Source organism: Corythoichthys intestinalis, chromosome 4 (genome assembly GCF_030265065.1).
Source record: "Corythoichthys intestinalis isolate RoL2023-P3 chromosome 4, ASM3026506v1, whole genome shotgun sequence".
NCBI lineage: Eukaryota > Metazoa > Chordata > Actinopteri > Syngnathiformes > Syngnathidae > Corythoichthys > Corythoichthys intestinalis.
Genome location: NC_080398.1, coordinates 915,235 through 942,523, shown reverse-complemented (window position 1 = coordinate 942,523; position 27,289 = coordinate 915,235). Strand labels below are relative to the sequence as shown.

The following is a 27,289-nucleotide window of genomic DNA, read 5'->3' as shown; positions in this document are numbered from 1 at the left end:
ATATCGCAAGTTATGACGTCTGCGAGCTAGCGGCGGAACTAGATGTAACCCAATGGATAATTGAGTAAATATTTTCAATTGAATAACTTGATGGAATTTAATATTTTTAATTTTTTATTTGCATTTCAATTATTTTAGTTTAAAAAATGATCTAATTCACAAAATGTGAATTATAGATGAAACGGGTCTCCACCCCTCTGCTGTAGCACAGGGCCAGTGGAAAATTACCAGCAACGCAATGAGACCAACCCCTTTTTTTTCCAATTGACCGCGTGTGAGCTGCTCCAGCAGAGGTGCTGCATAGGAGAGCCACTGAACGAATTTATTCGATATTTTATGGTTAAAATCCCTCCAAAAAGCGAGTTACCCTTTTGTAGCACTTCCTTATCAGCGTGGGCTGAGTTGGAGACGGTGTGCGTGAGGCAAAAGTGCAGTTTACTCGTCCTTGGTAAGTTTAGCCTATCGAGCTAATCGGCGCTAACGTTAGCATTAGCTGACCAGTTCGGCCGTTAATAAGAATTTGTCAACTAATTGTTGACTAAAGTCAGTAAAATGATTGTCATCCTATATGTTGACGAATAGAGAAGGGAGTGGAACCGGAGTTCCTTGAGCCTGGAGTTTGTGGAGCTCTTTGAAAGCATCTGGGTGAGTTACTTCAAATGTGCGAACTACAGTCAAGTGCTATAATGTAGTCACAGCAGTTGAACCATATGCACTCCTATTGTCTGTGATACTAAATTGCTAACAATGGCAACATTTATTTTTCTTTTCAATGTTTAATGTGATTTCTGTATTTGTTTAAATGAGAACAGACTCAACCCAATTATCAAATTGAGTTGAACTGCAGTTAATGTTAAAAATAACATTGGCTGGGAATTAGAAAAAGAATTAGATTTTAATAGCCTTGTTTTATACAGGCTAGGTTTTTTGAGGACCTTGAATTAAATTGGATTTGGATTCTGGATTCTCCCTGAAGAGGGGGATGGCGAGCTAACCCTTGATTGACGGACCTGGCTGCTTCCTTTTCCCAAGGAGCACAATCTTCACTTCCTACCTCTCCAGTGTGGTAGGATTGCGAACTGCTTCTGCAGTGGATAGGATAAAAAACTGAACAGTGCACTTTTATTTTCATACAAATTGAGACACTCTTCACTTATTTTGAAGGGACACTTTAATTTATTATTTTTCTGGCACCAATCTGAACTGTTGTATATTAGAGAGCCGGCTCTAATAGGCAGTCATTGTGAATATATTGTAAATATTTGTACATAGTTTTCTCTTTTAATTATAATTTTGAATTTTAACCCTTTCGTGGCTCCAGTTATTTATTGTGTTCGAAATTCTTCTTGTTACACCAAAATTTTCCTTCAAGAGACGAACCTAAGCGCACGTGCCCAATTGGAAAAATTCCTGTAGACTCTACAGGGGTTACATAAACATGATATGTTTCATACCTTTCATGGGTGTGGGAACTTCTTTTACGTAAATGTTCTAAAAAAAAAAAAAATCAAATGTATGTACTACTCCTTTACATGTTTAAACACGGTGTAGAAAATTGACTGAAGATGTTGTAATATGCATTCTTAGGCAGTATTGAGGGACGAATAGTAGTGGAAACCTTCGGGTAGCTCACAAAACTATTTTGGAACACTTAAATTTTTTATTAAAGTACAAATAATCATGTAAATAACAATAATTAATCACAAATAAATAATGAGGTTAAATGCTGATAGCATTTACTAGTGCAAAAGAATGGAAAGTAAATAGATTCAGAACACTGACTTTGCCTTTCCAACATTATTCAAACCAATTCTTTAAAAAAAAATTCTAGCAATATTATTATAGTATACTACTATATATAATAGTAGTATAATAATTACAATAATTATTCATTGCCAATCATATTTGACATGAAGAGTGTAATTTGAAATCTATTCTTAGTGTAGAATCTGTATTACGTAGTATTTATTAAACGTATTATAATATTAATTCTGAAGTATGTGGGATTAACTCCAGAAATCATTATTTATATGACGAACTTGACGTACTTTTGCTGTTAACCAGCTGTTAAGTGTTATTGTACGACTGATTGGAACTGTACTACATTGTTTCACCACAGGGTGTGCGGTCGTGTATTTTATGTTCGGTGCGAAGAAGAAGAAGAAAGTTAAAAGAGGCATTAGAGGCCTGTTCTCAACTTCTCCCTCACTGAACTTTGGCTCTCATGGAACTTTGGTTGGGGGCCTAAGGCGATCGTCTACTTCGCCTGAATAGTAGATCCGCCTATGGTGACGGTCTAGATCACCACAACAATAATGGTCATTTTGTTAGCGGACCCTCGTATTCAGGAACTTTTGTGTTTCCAAAATACTGTACTTCAAAATCCTCATCTGAAATTACAACGAGTGACGTCAGCGCCGAGCAAATGCTATACTAGGAGGCGACGATTCGGGTCAAAGACACGCCACAAAGAACTTACGTCAATGTCAATATTAAGGTCATTTTTACAGTATTAGCCAGAGGTAAATTCATTAACTTCAAATGCCTTTCTATGGATTTTTCTCCCCATTTCGATCCAGGCGCAAACCTTCAGTAGGAGAATTGATGCGCTTTTCAAAATAAACCGTGTAAAGGAACAATTTGTCGGGCTATTTCAGACGAGTTATGGCAAATAGTTCGTAAAAATGAGCTTCTTATATTCATTTAGATGTCATGTTGAATAATACGAATTAAAAAGTAGAATTTTACACAAAAAAAAAAATCTAATCTGCGAGGTTGGCGGCTTTTATTTTGGTGTGGCGCAGCGCCACGATTATTACTATGTAGGGGAAAGCCTGAGAAGTAATAAGTTAATGAATCCAGTTGTGGCTAAACAACAGCATATGACGGTTAACAACCATGTGGCTTAGTGTGGCTAACCCCCCCACCCTAACTTGTCAGCGATGGAGAGGGGGCATTACGGCAGCAAGTGAAATGTTTATTCTTGGGTATCCTGGTAACCTCCCGTTTTTTCCTCCTCGGACAAAACCTTTTTGTCTTTTTTGTTGCTCTGCCATCTTAGCAGTTGCAGTTGGTTTTCCATTTCCAAATGGTTTTGTGGGAACAAAAAAATGACATGAGTGAGGGGGTGATTTTTCCCCCACTTGGAAAAATATGTTCTTGTGTGATGATGTAACAAAACTACGAGGGCCTGGTTCCATTTAACTCGGCTGTGCGAAGGAGAGGCTGCTGCCATTTGACAGCATGTGATAAGTTATGCTTTGATACATGACCTAGTTTTTAAGCAATTTGACACGTCACTGAAGTGTGTTCTTTACCTGTTTTTAACACAGTGGTTGCCACTGACAACTATAAACAGTTAGAGCTGGCAATGTTATAATGTTTCTTCAGAGGAAATATTGCACACAGCAAAATTGTATTGTCCAAAACAAGAATATTCCTACTAAAGTTGAATGACGGAAACTAGAATTTCCAGTTTGCTAAAGTAATTTCACCCTTAATTAAAAAGGTTTCTTTAGTTCTCATTTTTAGGGTGTGATGGCTTTTTGTATGTGGGTGTGTTTCAGGGTGCGGTGGGCGGTTCAACAATAGGGTGTCATTGAGGCCTCCTCTTTGTCCATTTTTGTCTTTATCTCGAGACAAAAACAATTTAGCGCTGGCTTGTATCTAAAAACCCTGAGTTCCCTTGACATGCAGGGGCGGATCCACCAGGGTGGCATGGGTAGGCAACTGCCACCTCAGTTGTCACACCAGTCAGCTCAGATTTAAAAAAGTCAATTCAACTAACTAAGGTAACTTTTTCAACCTTTAGAAAATATTTTCATAACATTTGTGATGATATGTCGACTAACAACTAGACTGACTGAATGATACCTCTTTTATGCTCTTAAGGCAAGGGAATAGGTTTGCATAGGGACAGTAGGGACATAACACTAGCAACTTTTCAAGATGCTCAAATTGTCCCCACCAACTTTTAAGCAACCTTATTTGCATTATATAATGAGTTCAGATATATACAGTGTGGAGAAAAAGTATTTGACATTCTATCAAATACTTGTTCTCCCCACTGTACGTAGTTCATTTAGAGTGTCTTCCCATATGTTTTAAGGATAGAATTGACTAGGCCCGCAGCTATCGATTATTTTAGTAGTCGATTAATCGATGAACTAGTTAGTTCGAATAATCGAGTGATCGGAAAAGGAACATGAAAAATTAAAATATCTGAGCTGAGCCTCAAACGGTATTCAAAATAAATAAATGAGGATCTATGTACAACAAAAGAACAATTGGCTAACTTACATGGCAAAATTCCGCTAGTTTAAATGAATGCTAACTTTTTTTCCAATGCTCTTAACAAATGGTTCAGACTCATATTCCCACAAAAAAGGCTAAATATACATATAAACTAATTTAGGAATGCATTAAAAAACATTAGCCCAAAGGAAAACTTAGCTTACGTTGGTCTTAACAGGGAGCAGTTGGATTCAGCCATGTGAAATGAGGCAGACCAGAGGGCAATGTATCCACCCTAATCAATAAACTAAATGTAAACACTTTCAAAATAAAACATTACAACACCACTTTAATTAAACGAATACTCGAGGCAACAAAATTTAATTCGAATATTTTTTTCTAATCGAATACTCGAGTTAATTGATTAATCGTTGCAGCACTGGAATTGACCCTACCATTATTAAGTGAATTACTTTCCTTATGTTCAAACTTAGATTCATCCCTTTTCACTTGCTGAATCTGCCAGTCAGTTTTTTTTTTTTTTTTAAATCAAATTGACGTTTGATTGGCTGATGATTTGACCCCTTTCCCTCCCACACACAACCTCAGCCCCAACACAAATATAACATGCCGCCTCCTCCGCCCCCTTCAAAGACGAGGAGTATTATTTTTTTTTCCCTGTCAGCAACAGCCACTGTAAGTAATGTAAAAAGACGTCAGTGCTGTGGAGGTGGGGAACACACCACTAATATTGCTCCTGAAAATCTTAAAACAAATATTTACTTTTGGCATACCTGGGTAATTAAGAGATTATTAACAGGTTTGTATTTATTGTGTTTGGTAATATAATTTATGTTCAAATTAGGGCTGTCAAACGATTAAAAATTTTAATCGAGTTAATTACAGCTTAAAAATTAATTAATCGTAATTAATCGCAATTCAAACCATGTATAAAATATGCCATATTTTTCTGTAAATTATTGTTGGAATGGAAAGATAAGACACAAGATGGATATATACATTCAACATACGGTACATAAGTACTGTATTTAATATAATAAATCAACAAGATGGCATTACCATTATTAACATTCTGTTAAAGCGATCCATGGATAGAAAGACTTGTAGTTCTTAAAAGATAAATGTTAGTACAAGTTATAGAAATTTTATATTAAAACCCCTCTTAATGTTTTCGTTTTAATAAAATTTGTAAAATTTTCAATCAAAAAATAAACTAGTAGCCCGCCATTGTTGATGCCAATAATTACTTACACAATGCTCATGGGTGCTGAAGCCTATAAAATCAGTCGAACCCAAGCGCCAGCAGAGGGCGACAAAACTCCGAAAAACACAACAAGTACACATTTCACTGTGCTATCATTTTAATCTGAGCGGGGCATGTGCGTTAATTGCGTCAAATATTTTAACGTGATTAATTTAAAAAATTAATTAGCGCCCGTTAACGCGATAATTTTGACAGCTCTAGTTCAAATAGTGCAATTTAAACTTGCTAATAAAATCCAGACATTTATTCTGGAAGTTTTCAAAATGTTTCTTTAGTAGGTATTTAAAACAAAGGTTTGAATCAAACGGTGGATCACCTGAACCAATACATATGCACTGCAAAAACACACCTTCTTAAAACTAGTTACCGTATTTTTCGGACTATAAGTCGCAGTTTTTTTCATAGTTTGCCTGTGGGCGCGACTTATACTCAGGAGCGACTTATGTGTGAAATTATTAACACATTATGATACCATTTCACATGTTAATTTGGTGTTTTGGAGTGACACTGATGGTTGCTAAACTTGTTAGCATGTTCTTTATGCTATACTTATCTGAATAACTCTTAATAGCTATGTTACGTAAACATACTGGCCACGTTCGCATTTTGTTGTTCATGCATCATGTAACATTATCATACTGTACACTTATTCAGCATGTTGTTCTATATTGTTTTTTTTTATTTTAAATTGCCTTTCAAGATGAAATATCTGTTCTATGTGCTGGATTTTATCAAGTAAATTTCCCCCAAAAATGCGACTTATACTCCAGTGCGACTTATATATGTTTTTTTCCTCTTCATTGGGCATTTTATGGCTGGTGCGACTTATACTCAGGTGCGACTTATAGTCCGAAAAATACGGTAAATTCCCTTGTTTTCAGTGTAAATCTACTAGAAATAAGTGAAAATATCTGCCGGTGCTTCAAGAAAATTGTACTTACTTAGATTTCTTGAAACTAGTCTTTAACACTCAAAACAAAATGGCGAAAATTATTTGACTAGACTTAAGAAAAATTATGAGCGTGAGAAATGTAGCTCTGACCCCCGTTCACCCAATCTGTTTGGTTTTATTAATGTCCCGTCCCCAGCAAAAAGTGTACATGCAGGCTATGCTGTTATATCGCCCCTACCTCTATTGAGACCAAACCTACACCCTTGTCTTGAGGGGGTCTGTATCGCTTTCACCGGGACTAATTGACTTCGAGGAGGGTAGCAGGAACCCTGCCACACACACAAAAAAAACTACAAATGTGCTGACTGCTTTACAGCATACGTCACTTCCCCCATTCCCCATTCATTATAAAGACGGAAGTCGATGCAAACGCTTTCCCACGAATTCTGCAAAGATGGCAGAGCGACAGATCCAGAAAGTTTTGTCTGAGGAGGAAAAAGAAAGGGCGAATTACAAGTCTTTCTATCCATGGATCCCTCTCACAGAAAGAATGTTAATAATGTAAATGCCATCTTGAGGATTTATTGTCATAATAAACAAATACAGTACTTACGTACTGTATGTTGAATGTATAAATTCGTCTGAGTTTTATTCATTTTTTTCTTAATGCATTGCCAAAATGTAAATGATCAGGAAAAATTATCGGGAATGATTGGAATTGAATCGGGAGCAAAAAAAAAAAGCAATCGGATCGGGAAATATCGGGATCGGCAGATACTCAAACTAAAAGGAATCGGGATCGGATCGGGAGCAAAAAAACATGATTAGAACAACCCTAAGTAGAATATTATGATAATAATGCTAGAATTTTTTTAAGAATTGTTTTAAATAATTTTGGAATGGCAAAGTCAGTGTTCTGAATCTGTTTACTTTCCATTCTTTTGCACTAGTAAATGCTATCAGCATTTAACCTCATTGTTTAATTGTGATTAATTATTGTTATTTACATGATCATTTGTATTTTAATAAAGAATTTAAGTGTTCCAAAATGGTTTTGTGAATTTTTAAGCGTCAACAAAAATTTCATTGCTAAATTAGTTAAAAAAAGAAAATTATTAGATTAGTCGACTAATCGTAAAACTAGTTGGCTGACCAATCAGGAGAAAATGTGTCGTTTAGGACAGCCCTAATGTACCGGCAGAGGCGTAGCAAGGGTCCCCGGGGGCCCCAGGCAACAAGCAACATGTGGCCCTTCGAGAGTGTGCAAGTAAGGGGGACAGTTGGACTTCCATCGGATGGGGAGGTAAATACCTTTGTGTGAAATCAGTAGTCAGATTGGCCGTACGACCCACCAAATTCAAATTATTCCGTAAAAACCACTGATTGGTGGACCACCAACCGAAATGAGTATTACATTTGCTAATAAAATTGTTTAGGGTTATTTTAGATGCCTATATGGTATATTTTTCTAATACAGTATACAACGAGGAATACGAAAAACCCATCAATAGACTTTTTGGGAAAAATCCCCATTTCTTTAAGTAGTCACATGAATAATGAGGTGGCCTGTGAAAATAAATATAGAAAACTTGGGATGGACCTTCCAGAAAGTACTTGGTGAGTCTTTAAACAATCATGTGGTATTAATAGCTGATTGGGCTTTCTTAAACATGTATAATGTACGTGACATGGTAAATACTGATTGGGATTGATAACAGCATTGTTAGGTAATCTGCCAAATGATTCCATTGTATTGAAACACTCCCTACACTTATCGCTGCGACAGTGCAGTAAAGATGCTTGTGCTAAATCTGTTGGCGCTCTGGTAGTGATGCGTGATACCAGTGATTTTGGATTTGATCCGATACCAAGTAAACCAAGGCCAAATATTGCGATCCTGATCCGATATCGATACCAGAAGTTCATATTTTCTATACAACACATATATATTTATATACACAACCCTGCAGAGTTCTCAGCCATTCTGATGATATCTAATGTACAACTACAGCAAGCACTCAAAAACTATTAAAAGTCTCTTTGTGTTAAATATGCATTGCAATGGAAAAACTGCTGCTTTTAATAACGTCACCAGTAGGTGGTGAGCGCCTTGAAAGGTGGAAAAGCGCTATATAAGTATAACACCAACACCAACTAGCAAAGCAGTTTCCTTACAAACTCACAAACCAATCCATCAACAACAAAATCTGATTAGTCAGTCTCACTCTTTAACCCTGACCCTTAAACAGTGGTGCCTCCAGAAATTTTTCATAGGGGTGGCCAGATGGGGCCACTTAAAATCTTGGGGTAGCCAAGACTAAAAGCCATAATTTCAGGTTTCATTATATTATTGCAGTAAAAAGGTCAGGGGAGAACTATCAGAAACACATTAGGACACGACTACTGATATACTTTGGTGTATTGTGTAATATTTGATGTTACTAATGATTTGATGTGCATAGTCCCTAACTCTCCAGTCAACATTTTGAGTTCCAATTCTGTTTTATTGTGTTATGTATATATTAGGCATAAGGTGTACATTTAACTAGGGCTGTCAAACGATTAAAAATTTTAATCGAGTTAATCACGGCTTAAAAATGAATTAATTGTAATTAATTGCAATTCAAACCATCTCTAAAATAAGCCATATTTTTCTGTAAATTATTGTTGGAATGGAAAGATAAGACAAGACGGATATATACATTCAACATACTGTACATAAGTACTGTATTTGTTTATTATAACAATAAATCCACAAGATGGCATTAACATTATTAACATTCTTTCTGTGAAAGGGATCCACGGATAGAAAGACTTGTAACTCTTAAAGGAAAAATGTGACTTTGTATAGACCCTACCCACGTGACGTCACAACTCCTTCCTCCTGACTGGTGGCGCCCACTTGTCCGTCAAAACATAGTGTTAACCTGTTACGGCTGCGTACATTCCTCCTATTTACGGCGTGTTTTTCTGCTCCTTAACATTAATAATCAAAATGGTGAAGGCGTGTGTGGCTGTTGGTTGCACTAACAGAGAAGATGGAAGGAGAGACTTGAAGTTTTACCGTATTCCGAGGGATCCAAAGAGGAGAGCGAAATGGATGGCTGCAATTCGACGTGAAAACTGGGCACCAAAAAATCACCACAGACTATGTAGTAGTCATTTTATATCCAGTAAAATGCATTTAAGATATACTTAGAGGGTTTTGGGCTGACAAATAACCACAATTAAGATCATTGCTAGGCTAATCGCCGACAACATACACGTATGTATGTAGTGAGAGTGATATCGCTAAACCATATAAACATTAAAAGCCTTAACTCCATTGACAAACGACATGAAATACATTAGACTTGACAGTGGATGTTAGCAATAACAAAAGATTTTGAATTGAAAATTTCGTAACTCACCTTTCCAAGCACAAGATAGATTCCTGCCGAATTTTCGTGGACGAGGACCTGTTTCACCCAACCAGCAACGAAGTATTTATAAGCCTCCAAGCTCTTGAAGTTTTTCAAATTTTCGTGAGAATAGGCTGATTTTGTGTGGACAAGATAATTGTAAATATCAGCGTAGCAGATGTCAGGCAGACAGGGCGAAGACAGTGGGTCGAAAAACATCGATTTGGGCATCAAATATGGATCTGGCGACTGTATAGAACGAAGCCTTTCCACATAACGCCTTTTATGCAACACATCCAGTGAGTTTACGGCATCCGAAAGCACCGGGTCTTCCATGAAATGCATTTTAAATTGCTCGATCAATTGAAACCAATGCTAATGCAGAGACAAAATGACGGACAAGTGGGCGGAACCATACAGCGAGCACGTGGTTTTGTGACGTCGGTGGGTAGGGTCTATATTGTGACTAAATATTGCCATCTAGTGTATTTGTTGAGCTTTCAGTAAATGATACTGTAGCACTTAACTGTTCTGCCCAAATGCATGATGGGAAGTGGTGCAACCATGACTATATGTGGTGGCTGCAAATGCTATATTTTCTCTGCATTGGGACACTACAGGGTGTTAAGAAAAAGGTCAACTCCTGTCATTCTTCCCCACATCGCTTCCCACAATATTTATAGTTGCTGTGGGAGAGATGACAAAGCTTTTGCCAATTAAAAGCACAGCCCCAAAGAATGCTTTTATCTACTCCACTCACTTGACACTGCCTCTTATCTCTGGATTGAAGTAAAATGACGCCATTGTAGGCTGTTTGCGACAATGCGTGAAGGAGTCGTACTGCGAATGCATTAATTGCGATAAATATTTTCACGTTATTAATTAAAAAATAATAATTACCGCCCGTTAACGTGATAAATTTGACAGCCCTCCATTTAACAAAACAAAATGAATGCATTCATTTGGGATGAAATGCATAACTGATGCTTCAACAATCTAACGATATACTGGCAAGCGGGGTGGCCAGTGGGGTGGCCAACCAATTTATAGGGGTGGCCGTGGCCCCCCCTGGCCACCCCCTGGTGGCGCCATTGCCCTTAAATTCATATACGCAGAACATTTCCCGGCTACACGTTGTATTTGATCAAATTTTAATCTACCTAAGTTAAATATTTTTGATCTAATTAAAGAACGAATTAATAGTAGCATGTTACTGCCCTCTAATAGTAGATCATTAAAAACAAATCCAATAAACAATAGTCACTTGCAATTAAATTAAAAAAAAAAAAAGTAATAATAGTTAATATTAGAAATACAGTAAGGGGTGATGTGTCGATTTAAAATGTTAAGTAATAATTTATATATTTTTTTATACGCAACTTGCTTGGTAGTAGTTCACTTGACTATCCTATGGAATGTTATGTGGGCTGATTAGTCCTCATTGTATCAAAAATTAATAAAATGGAGACTCACATTTAGGTTACAGTAATACTTCACTGTTAAATATGTCACTTTGGTCATTTACCTTTTTTATATAATGCGGTATGGACTTTGCTTCTCACAAACAAGATGTAGCTAAAGTAGTACAAAAAGTGTGCACAAAAATATAGGCAAAAAATAGACAAAGACAATATAATACTGTATCTTAATTCCAAATATCGATACTTTTGCTTGGGGATCGATACCTAAAACTCAACTCGCTGGATCGAAATATTGATATTTTGGTATCGATCTTCCCATCATTACCCTCTGGGGCCCCCTGCTGGCTGGGGGCCCTAGGCAATTACCTGGTTTGCCCAATGGGACGCGACACCTCTGAGTAACGGAACATATTTCCTCCACACCATTCTCACCTTTTTAACCCCTGACCCATGAAGAGGGCCCCTGGATATGTTTGCCTTAGGCTCCAAAATTGCCAAGTCCGCCACTGGTCTTGACAAGACTCCTGAAACTGGCTCCCAGCATCATAGTTTGTGTATTGTGACTAATTATTGCCATCCAGTGTATTTGTTGAGCTAAAGGAGTTGCTAAAATGTGGATCCCTTTAAATGTCTACATAATTTTGTAATAAACTGACCAAAGGCATTTGAATCGAATTGTCGCAAAAAATAATATAACTGTCAAAAGAATTGAGGATGTATGTATTATCCATTAAATATTTGCCACTCTCAAAAAGTGCCTGGCACACTATAAATATTTTTCTAACTCCGCCCCTGTTGACATGGCATACTACTTTCTTAATAGATGGGGGTTTGGTGCCATCTTCAGGCATCTTAGACTGTTTCAGAAAACGCACAAAAATGTAAATTAGTGTGTTTGATAGCTTAGGTTTAAATCTGTTTTCAATGCAAGATTCCATTTGCTGTTATCACAAAGCCAGTGTTGTGTTATCGCTTATATTATTTCATCCCCTCATCATTATTTGCTCCCACCTTCCGGTTCTCTCTCCCTATCTCTGTCCAGTTGTCTGTATCCGCTCTCCATCCTCAAGCTCACGTAATAACAGGACCGAAACTGGAGAGGGAACACAGCAACAGGTAAGCTCACATATACCGTTAGGCATGTTGATGTCATCTGTAATATTGTTAAGCAACTTATGCTTACTCAATGAAAATGAGTTTATGCTGAGTTCATCATGCGGAAACAGCGAGACGTGACTCAACGTCACATTTTAGTTGTGAAAAGCGTATGTGCAGTTTTTTTTTATTGGAAATGAGGGAAAGCTTGCAACAGTTCTTCATTGTATGGAATTTTTTTTATGGGGTAGGAGGATACAAAGAATGATCACCCGGATTGTTCATTCATTAATTTATCTATTTAGTTACTGTATTATGGCTTTTATGTTTTTAAAACCAATTGTCATAGTACTTTAAAATAATTGAATGCTTTATTTGGAGATGTGGCAGAAGAAAGAAAATAAGAAAAATGAAACAAACAAAAAGCAATTTAAAACATCAGACCAAACCAATGAGACAACAACAATAGTCAAGACAATAACAATAATAACAGAATTTATTCAATCAGCCCAAACCAGAGTAAAATGAAGCATTTGCGTATTAAAACCTACCCTCATTTTCTATTTCTCAGTTATCTGTCCGTCATATTATTAGTCCTTGTATTAACAAAAGAAATTAATAACCATATACAGTACATAAGATTAAAAATAAACACAAAAACAAAAAGGACCTAGCGAAAAAGTTAGACTGTTTACATAATAGCTCACCTTTGTAGTTTTGTATTCTTTAAGATATTTTAGGAAAACATATTTTCTCAGCTACAAAGTGCAATTTCTGGAGAAATTATGATGGGGTTTTGCTGTGGTAGATGCAGATCGGTCAGGTCACTTCCTGTTGATTTGGGGACATTTGGGGGACATGTGCTGTTGATATCAGGTCACTTCCTGTTCATTTGGGGACATTTCAGGGACACTTCCTGTTAATATCGTGTCACTTCCTGTTGATTTGGGGACATTTCTGGGACGCTTCCTGTTGATATAAGGTCACCTCCTGTTGATTTGGGGACATGTCCTGTTGATATCAGGTCACTTCCTGTTGATTTGGAGACATTTCTAGGACATGTCCTGGTGGTATCAGGTCACTTCCTGTTGATATGGGGACATTTTGGGGACATGTCCTATTGTTGTCAGGACACTTCCAGTTGATTTGGGGACATGTCCTGTTGATATCAGGTCACTTCCTGTTGATTTGGGGCCATTTCTGGGACATGTCCTGTTGAAATCAGGTCACTTTCTGTTGATTTGGGGACATGTCCTATTGATATCAGGTCACTTCTTGTTAAATTTGGGGACATGTCCTATTTATATCAGGTCACTTCCTATTGATTTGGGGACATTTCTGGGATATATGCTGGTGGTATCAGGTCACTTCCTGTTGATATGGGGACATTTTGGGGACATGTCCTGTTGATATCAGGACACTTCCTGTTGATATGGGGACATTTTGGGGACATGTCCTATTGATATCAGGTCACTTCCTGTTGATTTGGGGACATTGCCTTGCAAAGCCCCATCTAACTACATTTAATGATGTTTTATTATTGTTGTGTACAATGTTGGATTTTATCTTCTCATGCTGTTCTATTATGATATTGTTACTAGTTTGTATGTTTTAAATGTATTTATTTCGAGCATTTTAAACATGTATACAAAACATACTTCTATACTTTGCAATTTATATACCTCCTTCCACTATAGATTATACGTACATTTATTAGAACTGTCTCACTGCTCCTAAAAATATCACATAAATAGGCAACTCCTATTAATGGCTGCATTATGTAACTACTCCAGCTCAATCCTCTTACTTTCAATCTATTGATTGCATATAGGAAAAAGGATTGATAATAATTCCTGACTGACCTTCGCCTTATGATTACAAGTACCTCATGTGTCCACCAGAGAGCGGCCTTGTACATTTTCATTCCCAGAAAATGCAGTTTTTTTGAAAACTGGACAGTCAGTTTGGTCTTATACGTCAATTTTTGTACTATGAATAAAACGAAAGCATTATTTGAAAATACAGAGAAGCTGTTCTTGCTTGTGTTTATAGTCACTATATATTGAAGGCTCCATCCGCTCAGCATGAGGCTGTAATGGTCATTATATCTGTTTACTTTGAGCTCCAAATGACTTTCCACAATGCTTTAAAAATGTTAATGTTCCCTCTCAGGGCTAAATTCAATATTGACACAGAGGACACGTAATTGGATATTCTGCTTATTATTGTTGTTATTATTTTTCCCTCCCTCCTTCGGCAGGAAGCGGCTACCTTTAATAGCCGTTGCGGTGGAAAATGTGCTCCTCAGGCCCATGAGGTTTGACATTTTGATCTAAATTAATAACTAAGATAATGTGATTACTTAAACACAAAGAATATGTGTTGGCTAGGGAATTTCTTTAGAGAAAAGTATTTTTCCCTACTTGAAAAAGTTCATTGTAAAGTCAAAATGTGGCCATCCAAGGGGCGGAGCTTAGGGGGGTGCGACCGCACCTGGGCCCATGCCCCAAAGTGGGCGTGGTTGGCCAAGGGGAGGGTCAAACAGAAAGGTAAGATGATGCACGGAGCTGTAATACAGGTAGTCTCCACATTACAACATACTTAATTTACGCAATTTCAACTTTGCAATGCCGGAGTCTCGTCCGCCATTTTGTGTCCAGTCTTTTTTTTTTCCAGTCGCATAAACAGTACCTTATTGTACCTCACAGTATCTTTTCTTTTCTTTTACTTTACTTCATTAATATGACGTGTTGTGTCCTTACTAAGCATGAAGTTGGTCAGCTTTACATACGCCAAACAAGGCAATTGTGCCTTTTGAAGCTTTTTACTTCCTTCACTTTTGACAATTTGTAAAGCTGTAACACACATATGTACACTTATGTTCAAAACGACACGCATTTTAACAATTACACTTGACACAAAACAACTGTTGTTCAAACGTCCATCTTGTCTAATCAATATGTAAATTTAGTAGATTAAATTTGCCTAATTTGCCTAGCAAAAGTCAGCTAGCTTAAATGCTACGAAGGTTAACGTATTTACAATTGTCATAGCAAATCGCTCACACGTAACTCCATAAATTGTAGCTGGAAATTTAATTCCAAATGCATACACAAACATATATTAGCTGAAACAACTTACAGTCTTATGTGGGCCAAACCAGAGCGCAGCTGTTCTTTATCCATGTCAGACGAGACTCTGCTTAGCGTTCGCGTTAGCATTAGCATTTAGCGCGGTGACTCTGTGTCTTCTTAAACTCTTGAAAAACACTTTACATACAGTTCGTGGCGTTAGGTACGTTTAATTAATCACAAATAATGTGCTCTTTTTCTGCTGAGTGTGTAGTATCATCATGAAAATGGTGATGTACTTGTAGACTCGAGAGTTATGAGCTTGTCGGCCATGTTCTTTTGAAATTGTTGGAAACCTTTTATTTATTTATTCATTTATTTATTTATTCATGGACTAAAACTTTATAAACGAAAACATTTTGGGAATTGTTGCCTGAAACTAGGCAAAATTTTACTGAGTTTTCGTTGACTAAAACTAGATGAAGACAATTTGAAATGACTAAAATATGGCTAACACAAACTAGCATTTACGTCCAAAATTAAAATGGCTGCCAAAAACAACATTGCCTGTATGGAAGCATTATTAAACGACAGTCCACCCAGACCCAACGCTGCCAGTACAGGGCATTGTATCCGCCACCATTAAACAAAATACAACACTTTTGGACTTTTTGGATAGTTATCTTGATTTTTCAAAGGGTTAATTAATTCCGATTTTCGGAAATTCGGGTTTCGTCGCCAGCGTAGGAACGGAACTCGTTCGTAACCCGGGGACTACCTGTACTGTGAGGTACAATAAGTGCAAATAAAGTACTGTTTACGTGAGTAAATAAAATCGACTAGCTGTAGCTTGTTTTTCTGTTTATTAGTTGTCAGACAAGACTCTGCTCCTTAGTCATAAGGCGACAGTACAGCCAGACCCAACGCTGCCACCAGAGGGAAGTTTATACTCCATCATTAAAGAAAATTCAATACTTTTGGACTTTTTGATAGTTATTTTGGGGTACTTAAAGGGTTCATTCCGATTTATGCGGGAATTTGGGTTATGTCGCCAACGTAAGAACGGAACTCGTCCGTAACCCCGGACTACCTGTATGGTGTTTAAGTGTTTTAAAAAAAAAGGGCCATGCTAAAACGTGTTTTAGCTGCGCAGATCATATTAGCCCATCGATGGAGGGGGCGGGGGGGGGGGGGGGCAACCGGGTTTGTTGTCCCGGGCCTCCGGACCATAGAGGCCCCTGAATGACTCTTACTTTATTTTACTTTACATTCACATATTTCGTTTTTATTTAAACCATTGTCTGATTAAATATTATGTTTTATTCAATATATATCGTAATTTCTGGACTATAAGGCGCACCTGACTATGAGCGCCAGCCACCAAATTTGACATGAAAACGGCATTGTTCATAGATAAGCCGCACTGGACTATAAGCCGCAGTTGTCCTCATTGTATTATGGGATATTTACACCAAAAGATATTAACTGGTAACACTTCATTTGACAATGGCACCGTAAGACTGTCATGAGACCAAATAACCCACCATTAAGCTTTGAAACAATTGGCTGCAAAGCCTTATTGTCACTAAAAGCTTCATTTGGCCATCACTGCTTCCTTGGGGTAAACAGTGAACCTCTGCTGCCACCTGCTCTCAACACTGTTGTAATCCATCAGTCCTCCTACCATGCATGGCGGCGCTACATATGTAAATAAGTCATATTCTGTGCTAATTATTTCTTCAGTTACTGTTCCAGTTGTTTCATTAATTGCTAGTTATGGTATTTGGTAACATTTTCTTCCATAGTGGTGCCATAATACTGTCATAAGACAGTCATAATGATTACATGACACTGTCATAAGCAATAATGAATGCTTGTAATAGATGTCATTTAGTGTCATCCAGCAAATTATCTCACTTTTGAATGGACGTAAAAGATCTGAGCTGGACATAAATGGATTTAGTGACATAATATGCCACATGACACATATTGACATCTGTCAGAAGCATTCATTAATGCCCGTGATAGTGTCATGTCATAATTATGATGTTCTTATGACAGTTATGACAGATGCCGCTGTCAAATAAAGTGTTACCTATTAACCCAAATAAATCAACAAATAAGCCACACTGGACTACAAGCCGCAGGATTCAAAATGAGGGAAAAAAGTAGCGGCTTATAGTCCGAAAATTAGGGTACTTAAAACCTTTAACATATTAAATATTTGAAATATATATTTTGTCCTTTTTTCGCACAACGCCCCCCATCCCCTCTGTCTTAGCAGAGAATGGTTTGACCCCGCTCTTGCGCACTCAAGGCTACACTACATGCGTGCCCTGCTGTCGTTGTTAGAAACTCTAAACATGGCGAGTCATCATAAATCGGATGTGCAGAAAAGTAAAAAAAAAAGAAAAAGAGATGAAGTTCATAGAGGTGAACGAGAAAAAAATGATGAGGTTTTTAAAAGGGGGGCAAGAAGCCAGAGAATTAGGGCTGGAGTTGGCTGTGGACGGCGATGTCGGTAAGTGAACAACAGCCGCTAACACTGAACATTTACATTCGCGATCACCGTGACTAAAGCCCGATTTGAGTCTGTCAACGGCCGCTTGTAGCCTATTGAGCTGTGATACGACAAGACATGTTGCTTGCGTTGAGCCGAGGAGAGAGAAGGTGATGAGAGATCAGGCTGAACAGACTCGGGTCCGACTGCTGGATTTATCTTGGGTGTACAACCAACTGTATTGCTATATCATTTGTGATGTGTATTAAAACTGGATTTCACTGATGTTATAAATGACTTTGCTGTCAAAAAATCTAAGAGCATCACTGTTTGAGGGCTTGATGAAGCCAGGGATGTGGAGGGGGCAGGCAGGATGTTTAGTTTTACTGTTTTGTTGCTTAGCAGGCAGGCATAGCACTCTCAGTTATATTGTAGCCACACATTATAGTCTGTTAAATTTAACTGTCCATCTCAAATTGAATAATTTGAAAATTTACGCTGTCAATGCTTGCAAAACGTTACAAGTACTGTGTATGTTGTCGTGACAGGGTAGGGTGGGGGTGCCCTATAATGGTCTGTAGTTCCCGGGACCCAGCAAGTCTGTTGACAACCCTGCATATTGGCATTCTTAACTATCATGCACTTGTTAAACCATGTTTAACAAGAATACATGTACACAACAAGGAGAAAAATTCTAAGCATTGCTGAAGGTGAGATGAGATGAGATGAGTCAACATTCCTATTTGTCAGACAAGTGCAAACATAATTCATCTGCCATCAAATGTAACGGAAACAAGCGAACCAGTTCCCCATACGTTTGTTAAAAAGTACCGGTGCACGATAATTATTGGTCCGATAATAGGAATTATGACGTCATCCCGATAATTCCAATAACATTTATAATAGGACCGATAATATGTACTGTTCTGGCTTTAAAGTTTACACACTTGTATGGAAAATCAGTTGACCATTTGCGGGGCATTGCTCCCACCTGCTGGTCAGAATAATTCCCTGCATCTATTTTTTGTTACAGTAGTTTGGTTCAATCACTTACATATTGCGGTGTTTAGCGGTGGCATTGACAATCGTGAATGCTTTCTGTTACGTTTCCGCCTCAGAAATATATGTAAGTATTTCATGTTTACTATAACATATGGATGTGCAATATATGTTTACTTCTCTTGTGAAGGGTCATATGTACAGAACTTCATAAGTTGTGTTATAGAAGCCAGCCAATGCTTTAGTAGCTCAAGCTAGTGTGCTATGCTATACTTATAATAGTTGTGTATTGTGTGTGTGTGTGTGTGTGTGTATTGTTCAGTTTGTTGTATATTGAGTATTGAATATGTGTATTTTTCATTTTTATTTTCACAATATTAAGACGAGTGTCTTCCCATAAAAGCAAGAAAAGACCAAGCCTTGTGGTTTATGGAAGTGCATTCATTCTTAGCTGGCTGTTGGGCAGTGCTGAAGTGAAACTCACTGTTTTGTTCATGTCATTATAAAAAATCTGGTGAGATCAAAGGCAAATCTATGTTGAATCCCCCACTAGTTGTTGTTGTTTTTGTTTTTTTTTAACCTCCAGGTGTTCAAAAACTCAGGTTATACTTTTAAAAAATTATTTATTTATTATCGGTTATCGGTATCGGCTTTGAGGAGCAGGAAGTTATCGATATCGGTTTCAAAAAATGGATATTGTGCACCCCTATTAAAAAGTCAAGGTTCTTTCTTTGATACTCAACAACCTTTTACCGTTTTCCACAACTTAGGGGGCATATAGGAATTTCCATCGCAAAATTTGGTCCAGTCTTTTGTGTGATGTCAAAATAGTCCATATGCTAGCAGGCATTTTTAAAAATTCTGAGAAACCCTAATGTCATCACTGTCTTGTTTTTTTTCCTTAGATGCACAGACACTCAGGTTGCTTTTGCAAAGTTGAATAGCTAAAATGGCGGAATGGGAGGTGCCTGCTTCTTTAGGACCAGCCGATGGTGAGGAAAACGCGTCGTCTCCAATAGGTAAGAACAGGTTATTTTTGGGTAAAATGCCAGGTACACTCTAGACTGAAATAAAACGAGGTATGTATTGTCCAAGCCTTATGCGTGTGTACACAGTATTTCACTCAAAGCCAACCCAAGTGGTTCCTCTCATTCCCTTTCAAAGTGGTGCACTCTTTGGCTAAAGACAACACCTGCTTTCAGACTGTGGTGGTTCTTAACTGGGTTTCAATTGAACCCCAAGGGTTCGGTGAGTAAGCCTCAGGGGTTCGGTGAAGGTTAAAGGAACTTGGATAGAAAGACATGTAGTTCTTAAAGATAAATTTTAGTACAAGTTACAATAATTTGATCTTAAACCCCTTCTTAATGTTTTCCTTTTAATGAAATTTGTAAAATTTTAAATAAAAAAATAAACTAGTAGCTCGCCATTGTTCTTGACGTCGCACAGCGGTGACGTTACATGGCCACGCTTCCATACTTCACGGTGTCACTCTTTAACTATGTATGGTAGTGATTTAAATACACCACAAGGTGTCATTGGTGAGTTTTAAACTAATAAGAGCTCAAGACAATGAGTGTTTTGTTCGTCGACTGACGCCGTAGTTGAGTCAGTCACAACAAACACTTCTGATAATGGCTCCCAGGACACTGTTTTGTTTTGTATTATGACTAAATATTGCCATCCAGTGAATTTGTTGAGCTAAACAAGTTGCCAAAATGTTTAAATAGAATTTGACCGAACTCAGAGTAAGTTTTATGTATATTATGAATATATATTTTGATTGTGAATTTGTGAATGGTAGTTCTCTTTGCATTGTTGTTTAACTGTGTGAGACTAGGGCCTCATTAATACAGATTGAAGCACTTTTCTTTTTGTGAACATTATTTTTTGAGAGATATGAATATAATTTTTGTTGTGTTTTCACTTTATGATATTTATGTTTGTTGTGAAGGAGTGGCTGAAGAATATGCCAATAAACGGCGCGGTCCGAGCTACAAATCTGAACGCCTTTGTCCACTCTCCTTTCTCAATGCCTTACACCCCGTTGTGCATTTAAGGAAAACTAGGAGTTAGTCATGGGACAAAACGCACTTATTGGCTTGATCCCTAATTAATTTAAAACTCTCCATTGACACCTTGTGGCGTATTGAAATCACTATGTTACATAATTAAAGAGTGACACAGTTTTTTATTTTAGAGTGACACTGTGAAGTACGGCAGCGTGGCCATGTGACATCACCGCTCAGCGACGTCAACAACAATGGCGACCTACTAGTTAAAATAATGTTACAAATATTATTGAAATGAAAACATTAGGGGTTTTCATCTCAAATTATGATAACTTTTACTAACATTTATCTTTTAAGAACTACATGTCATTCTATCCGTGGATCCGTTTAAGAAATGCAAGCCAATTTTGTACACTGCCTAAATATAGGTGAAGTGGCATTTTAGACCATGTTATGGACTGGTTTGCCCTTAATTTACAGGCTTTGTTGCATTCCTTTCAAATGTTACCCGTCTACTTAATAGGAAGAGAAATCGGTTTGCTCAGTTGAAGGTTGACTCGCACTTGGTATGAAGAAGTATAACAGACCTACAGAGTGTGAACTGCGTAGATAATTTTTTAATTTTTTAATTGCGTCATTCTCCACCATGAAAATAGTACGTGATGCAAGGATGCGACAGTAAAATGAGAATATAGACATGAAAACAAAAAAAAAAAGGAATGGTGCAAAATGAAATTAATTCCATTCATCATTCGCCAATGTGAAAATCAACAGGAAAAGGCAAAATGATTTGTAGCAGTATTGTTTTTGGCAGCCCTTTTAATTTTTGTTTTAGGTTTTGTCTTTTGGATAATAATACTTATTAGTATTAGTTATATTGTAGTCATTTCAAAATGTGTTTGTCTTTGTCTAGTTTTTGTTGACGAAAACTAGAGTAATTTCGTCTCGTTTTAGTCTATGTTTACTCAGTGTTTTCGTCTGTGAAATTAAAAAATAAAGGTTTCCAACTATTTCGAATGAACATTGACAGACGAGCACATATTGTAGCTTCTACAAGCATCAACAAGTATATCACAAACTTGGTGATGATACACAGTCAGCAGGAAAACATTTTTTTCAATTAATTATACCCATCTGACGTCACGAACTGTATGTAAAAAAAAGTTGTCAGAGTTTAAGAGGACGCTCGCAGTTAGAATTAGCCTAATGCTAACGAGAATGCTAAGCTAATGCTACGAGTTACATTTAGTGTGTGATCATCACTCAGCACTGACCTTTAAAGGCTAAAGCAACATTGCATATTCTCTCTTTCCAAAATAAGAAAAAAAAATCTTACCGTGTCTGTTTCTTAACATGCAATGGGGAGACTGGAGATTACACTGGTGAGTTGGGGGAGCGAAGCACGTCACTATAGGGACACAACTAGGGCTGCAGCTATCGAATATTTTAGTAATCGAGTAATCGACTGAAAATTCTATCGATTAATCGAGTAATCGGATAAAACAAATAATTTTTAGGTGAAGAGCAATTATAAATATACATGAGAAAACAAGACATTTCATCTAATCTTGAACCATTTTCAGTCAATCAATGTCTTTATTTTCGATGTATATTGTTAAAAAACAGCCAACAATTGCATCTCAGATGTTACCAGAATAAAAAAAGACTAATTCACTGCTTTCACTCAAAACATCTTTAGATCTTATTAAAAAATATATATATATATATAAAAATGCCGTCACGCTTGATAACACACATCACTTAAAAGTTGGATTTTGTCCGACGTGTTTCAATTGAATTTCTATTTGTGTGAAGCCATTTTTAAGTTCTAGTTAAGTTTTAAATTAGTCTAAACTGTAAATCCTGATAAGATTTTGAGTTTTTGCAGTGTTCAAAATAAATGTATGATACAGGCTGCATTGGAGCACATTAGGGACCAGTGCTACTTGGTGTTTTATCCAGCAATGACTACTGAGCTAAAATTGATAGTTAGCATTATTGAGTTTTTATTTTACACCCTCATCACTCCACAACGCTATGTTATGTTAAAGCCTGTATGTAAGACACGTTAGCCACGCATCGACAGTGGTCATAATTAATAGAAACCTAGCCCTCCGCAGGGCTAACGTTACGTGAGCTAATGACTGTAACGTTAGTCCTATTTATTAGCGCTTGGCGCTCTTTATTAGTGCTTAGCGCTGTACTGCTTTAAGATGGCGGCTGTTTACTAACGCTGCCCAGACGCGGCCGAGTCAGTCATTTCGCATCTAGTTCAACATACATGTGATCTCTATGAGACTCATCAGATGCTACCTGCTACCAACGTAGCATCGTGCGGGCTAGTATTTAGCAACGTCGGCGTCGTTTGTAGCAGCTGTCGGCTGATGTAAGTTTTTTTTTTTTTTTGCTTCTTCCTCTACGCACGTGACACCAGCGCATTGTCCCGCATTAAAAGTAGTCCGAGCAAAACGTGATGCTTAGAGCTGTCAAAATAAACGATTACTCGAGGTGAATAAAATTACTCGGATCAGTTTTTAAACTCGAGTTACTCGAGTTGCTCGAGTATTCGTTTCAGCTCTAGACACAACCAGACACTGCTACGATGCAAGCTAACTACACATAAAAATGTCACACATTGTGAACATGTGACGAAAACTGGCGCATTTTCGTCTCGTAAAACGAAAACTGGCATTCGTTTCGTTATGTTTCAGTCACCAAAGACACGTTTTTAGCTCGTTATCGTCTCGTCATTGTCATGAAAAATTGTTCATCGACGAAATATTTTTGTTATAGTCATTGTTGATGAAAACAACACTGATTTGTAGTAAATTAAAAATCTGGAAGAAATTTGAACAGGGATTCAGTTAGATGTTGGCTTGCTAGGGTTTGAAATTGTGAAAAAATGGCTTTATAATGAAATTCCGAAGGGTTCGGCGAATGCACCTGTGAAACCCGTGGGTTTGGTACCGTTAACAAGGTTAAGAACCACTGGACTGTAGGAACCTGAGTACTTAGTTCCTATAACTATAGACCTCACCAGTAGTAATGGAAACTATCCTTTGCCAGGCAGTCGTTTTCACACATTGGCACTTCACGAGCTTCTGTGACGTTTGAGTCTAAGCCATTACCGCGTTCTTTGCTCGCCATACCCACCTCTGCCAAAATAAAACTGCGAAAACTAAGGTGAACAGAAAACAACGAAATGGAGACCGTCGAGGACACAGCGGCAATTCTTGCATGTTTGAAGGCAATGGTATCCATCGGCGAACAAATCTAGCGTCTAACGACAAGACTGGAACGGCACACAAATTTAATACAGTGTAGCTTTATTTTTTAAATATGTATTTATATTTTTAACACATATGAATCAAAGTCACAAACCAAAAGACTCAGAAATCATATTTTCCACAGCACAATCAACGCATTCCAAATCTGTTTTGCCCACTAACTCTGAACAGCTGCGTCTTCGTAAGCTATCAAGCCTATCGGGGCTGACCCCAGGTTAGCGGAAACGTATGACTTACAGCCTCTAATGGCAAAGAGTAAAATTACATAAACTAAAGCAGAACTAGGAATATGGCTCATACACTCAATATATGTTACCAAAATCCACATTAAAGCATAGATACTTGGGGTCATCAGTAATTATGGTGCATTTCTTGATTCCTTTAGATGTGTCTATTGAAATTTTGTATCCCAGTCAACAGATCCTGCGAGCACTTGGAATGCTACATGGTCCTGACCACCGCGGAGAAGACAGCTATCGGCTCAATCTGTTTCCTGGCTGGTCCCGTCACATTGTTGGAGAACGCCCTCATTCTGGGCTTGATTGCGGCCACTGCGTCCTTGCGCCAGCGTCCCTCTTATCTCTTCATCGGCAACCTGGCGCTGGCAGACGTCTTTGCTAGCTGTTTCTTCACCACCAGTTTCCTGGATTTCCACCTGTTCCAGCGAAGTGACGGTCCGATCGCCTATCTCTTCAAGCTGGGTGGCGTCACCATGGCATTCACCAACTCAGTGGGAAGCCTGCTGCTGACCGCCCTGGATCGCTACTTGTGTATCCACCGTCCGTCCAGCTACAAGACGTTGCTGACCCGCCGCCGAGCTCTCCTGGGGCTACTCGTCCTCTGGAGCGCTACTGTTTTCATCTCCTTTTTACCGCTGATGGGCTGGACGTGCCATTCTGGGTTGGGTTCTCCTTGCTCCCGCCTCTTTCCCTACATCAGTCGGGGCTATCTGGCCTGCTGGACCAGCTTCATTTTAGTCCTCCTGGCACTCATTCTTGGGGCTTACGTCTTGATCCTGTGGAAGGCTCATCGCCACGAGGCTTCCATGTGCGTCCTACAGGGATCAACAGGGGCAGGACACGCCCGAATGAGGATGGACATCCGGCTAGCGCGCACCTTCGGCCTGATCCTGCTCACCTTGGTGGGCTGCTGGCTTCCGGCATTGTCCTTCATGTTGGCTGACGTGGCTGTGGTGCTTAGCCTCGCCCAGCAGCGGGCCTTTGCCTTCTGCAGCACTCTCTGCCTCCTCAACTCGGCCGTCAACCCCTTGCTGTACGCCATGCGCTGCCGAGAGCTCAGACTCGCCCTGCTGCACCAGCTCAAGGTCCTCAGTCAGGCCGCCAGGTGTAAAAAGACCACCACGGGGGATTCGGACGCACGACCACCATCAAGAGAGAAATGTACCATGGTGGAGATGCCCAAAAGCTCCCAGTTTTGCTCAGTTTTAGAACAATGAACTGGCAACAGATGGATATTAGTATGCTAAGGCCTTGTTCATACTGACAGGCAAAATCAGATTTTTAGCCCATCCAGATTGAAACTGGATTGCTCGTTTTTAGTCTGAACAGAAATCTGATTTTTTGCGAGATGCATTGGCTGCGATTAGACTACAGGTGTATCTGATTCCAAACGGATTCTTCCTGAAATCTAATTTTTAGGGCTGACTGTTCACATTATTTTTATCAAGTGTCCAAATCAGATCTGAACCTGTTTGGAATGGGCCACGTTATTGACACACCTGACAGGTTGCTGTGGCAGCAAAGGAGTCATACAGCATAGAGCGAGGTCGCAGACAGTCAAATCCCATTTGAGCTGTTCATACTGAGAAGCATCTTATCCAAATCGGATATGAAACTAGCTCCAGTATGTGGTTTCAATCCGTCTTGCAAGACTGTTCAGACTACAAAAGAGCCATCCAGATTCAATCTGAATGGACTAAAAATCCGATTTTGGTTGCCAGTCTGAACAAGACCATTGAAACAACATATAGGTCGTATGGGTTTTATTTTCATATCAGATTTGAACAAGATGCTTCTAAGTCTGAACAGCTCAAATGGGATTGGACTGTCTGTAACCTCACTGTATGCTACATGACGCCTTCATTGACACACCAATCTGTCAGGTGTGTCAATAATGTGGCCCAGTCTGAAAGGGCAAGATCTGATTTGGACACTTGCTAAACATACGTAAACCCATGTCACACACATATCCCGGTAAATTCCCGAGTAAGGTGACACGGGATTCACTCACGTCATTGCTTTCACTAGGGCTTCAGCTATCGATTATTTTAGTAGTCGATTAATCGATGAACTAGTGAGTTCGAATAATCGAGTAATCGGATAAGGAACATGAAAAATTAAAATACCTGAGCTGAGCCTCAAACGGTATAAAATATAAATAAATGGGGATCTATGTACAACAAAAGAACAATTGGCCAACTTACATAGCAACGTCCGCTAGCTTAAATGCTATAAAATGCTTACATTTTTGTTTTTACAAGGCTCTTGACAAATGGTTCAGACTCTGTTCCCACAAAAAATGGCCCAATATACCTATAAACTAAATTATGAATGCATTAAAAAAACATTAGCTCTAACAAAAGCTTACGTTGGTCTTAACAGGGAGCAGTGGGATTCAGCCATGTGAAATGAAGCAGACCAGACGGCAGTGTATCCACCCTAATCAATGAAACTAAATGAAAACACTTTCAAAATAAACCATTACAACGCCACTTTGATTAAACGAATACTCGAAGCAACAAAATTTAATTCGAAATTTTTTTTTCTAATCGAATACTCGAGTTAATTGATTAATCATTGCAGCACTAGCTTTCACGCATGGAGAGATATCGCAGGAATGACGTGGGTTGGACCCTTTCACAGACTTGTCCCGTGTTGCCCCCTCGGCACTCTCTGTGCGGGGAGGTCAGCTGGTACGATTTTATAACCTGGACATTACTTCATTTTTGGTCAGCATTGGCTGTCACGTTCTGCTGGTCAGATCGTGTCTTGTGGGAGCATTCCCGACGTCGTACCTGCAGCCAATTCAAGCTCATCAAGACTGTATTTAAAGTGCTTGTGACACGAAAAAGCATGT

General features: G+C 38.4%; 1 protein-coding gene across 2 annotated transcripts; it reads left to right on the top strand.

Moving 5' to 3' along the window:
- Positions 1-279: 279 nt before the first annotated feature.
- On the top strand, positions 280-25,938 carry LOC130915398 (cannabinoid receptor 2-like). Of its 2 annotated transcripts, XM_057835386.1 has the most exons (6): positions 280-448; positions 583-645; positions 918-1,066; positions 12,275-12,348; positions 19,803-19,916; positions 24,607-25,938. In XM_057835386.1, exons 5-6 carry the CDS (start codon positions 19,847-19,849, stop codon positions 25,647-25,649), a joined length of 1,113 nt encoding a protein of 370 aa, XP_057691369.1. In that variant the 5' UTR covers positions 280-448; positions 583-645; positions 918-1,066; positions 12,275-12,348; positions 19,803-19,846; the 3' UTR covers positions 25,650-25,938. The 2 variants fall into 2 exon arrangements, with proteins under 2 accessions (XP_057691369.1, XP_057691370.1); XM_057835387.1 differs by lacking the exons at positions 280-448; positions 583-645 and having other exon boundaries at positions 769-1,066.
- Positions 25,939-27,289: the final 1,351 nt, after the last annotated feature.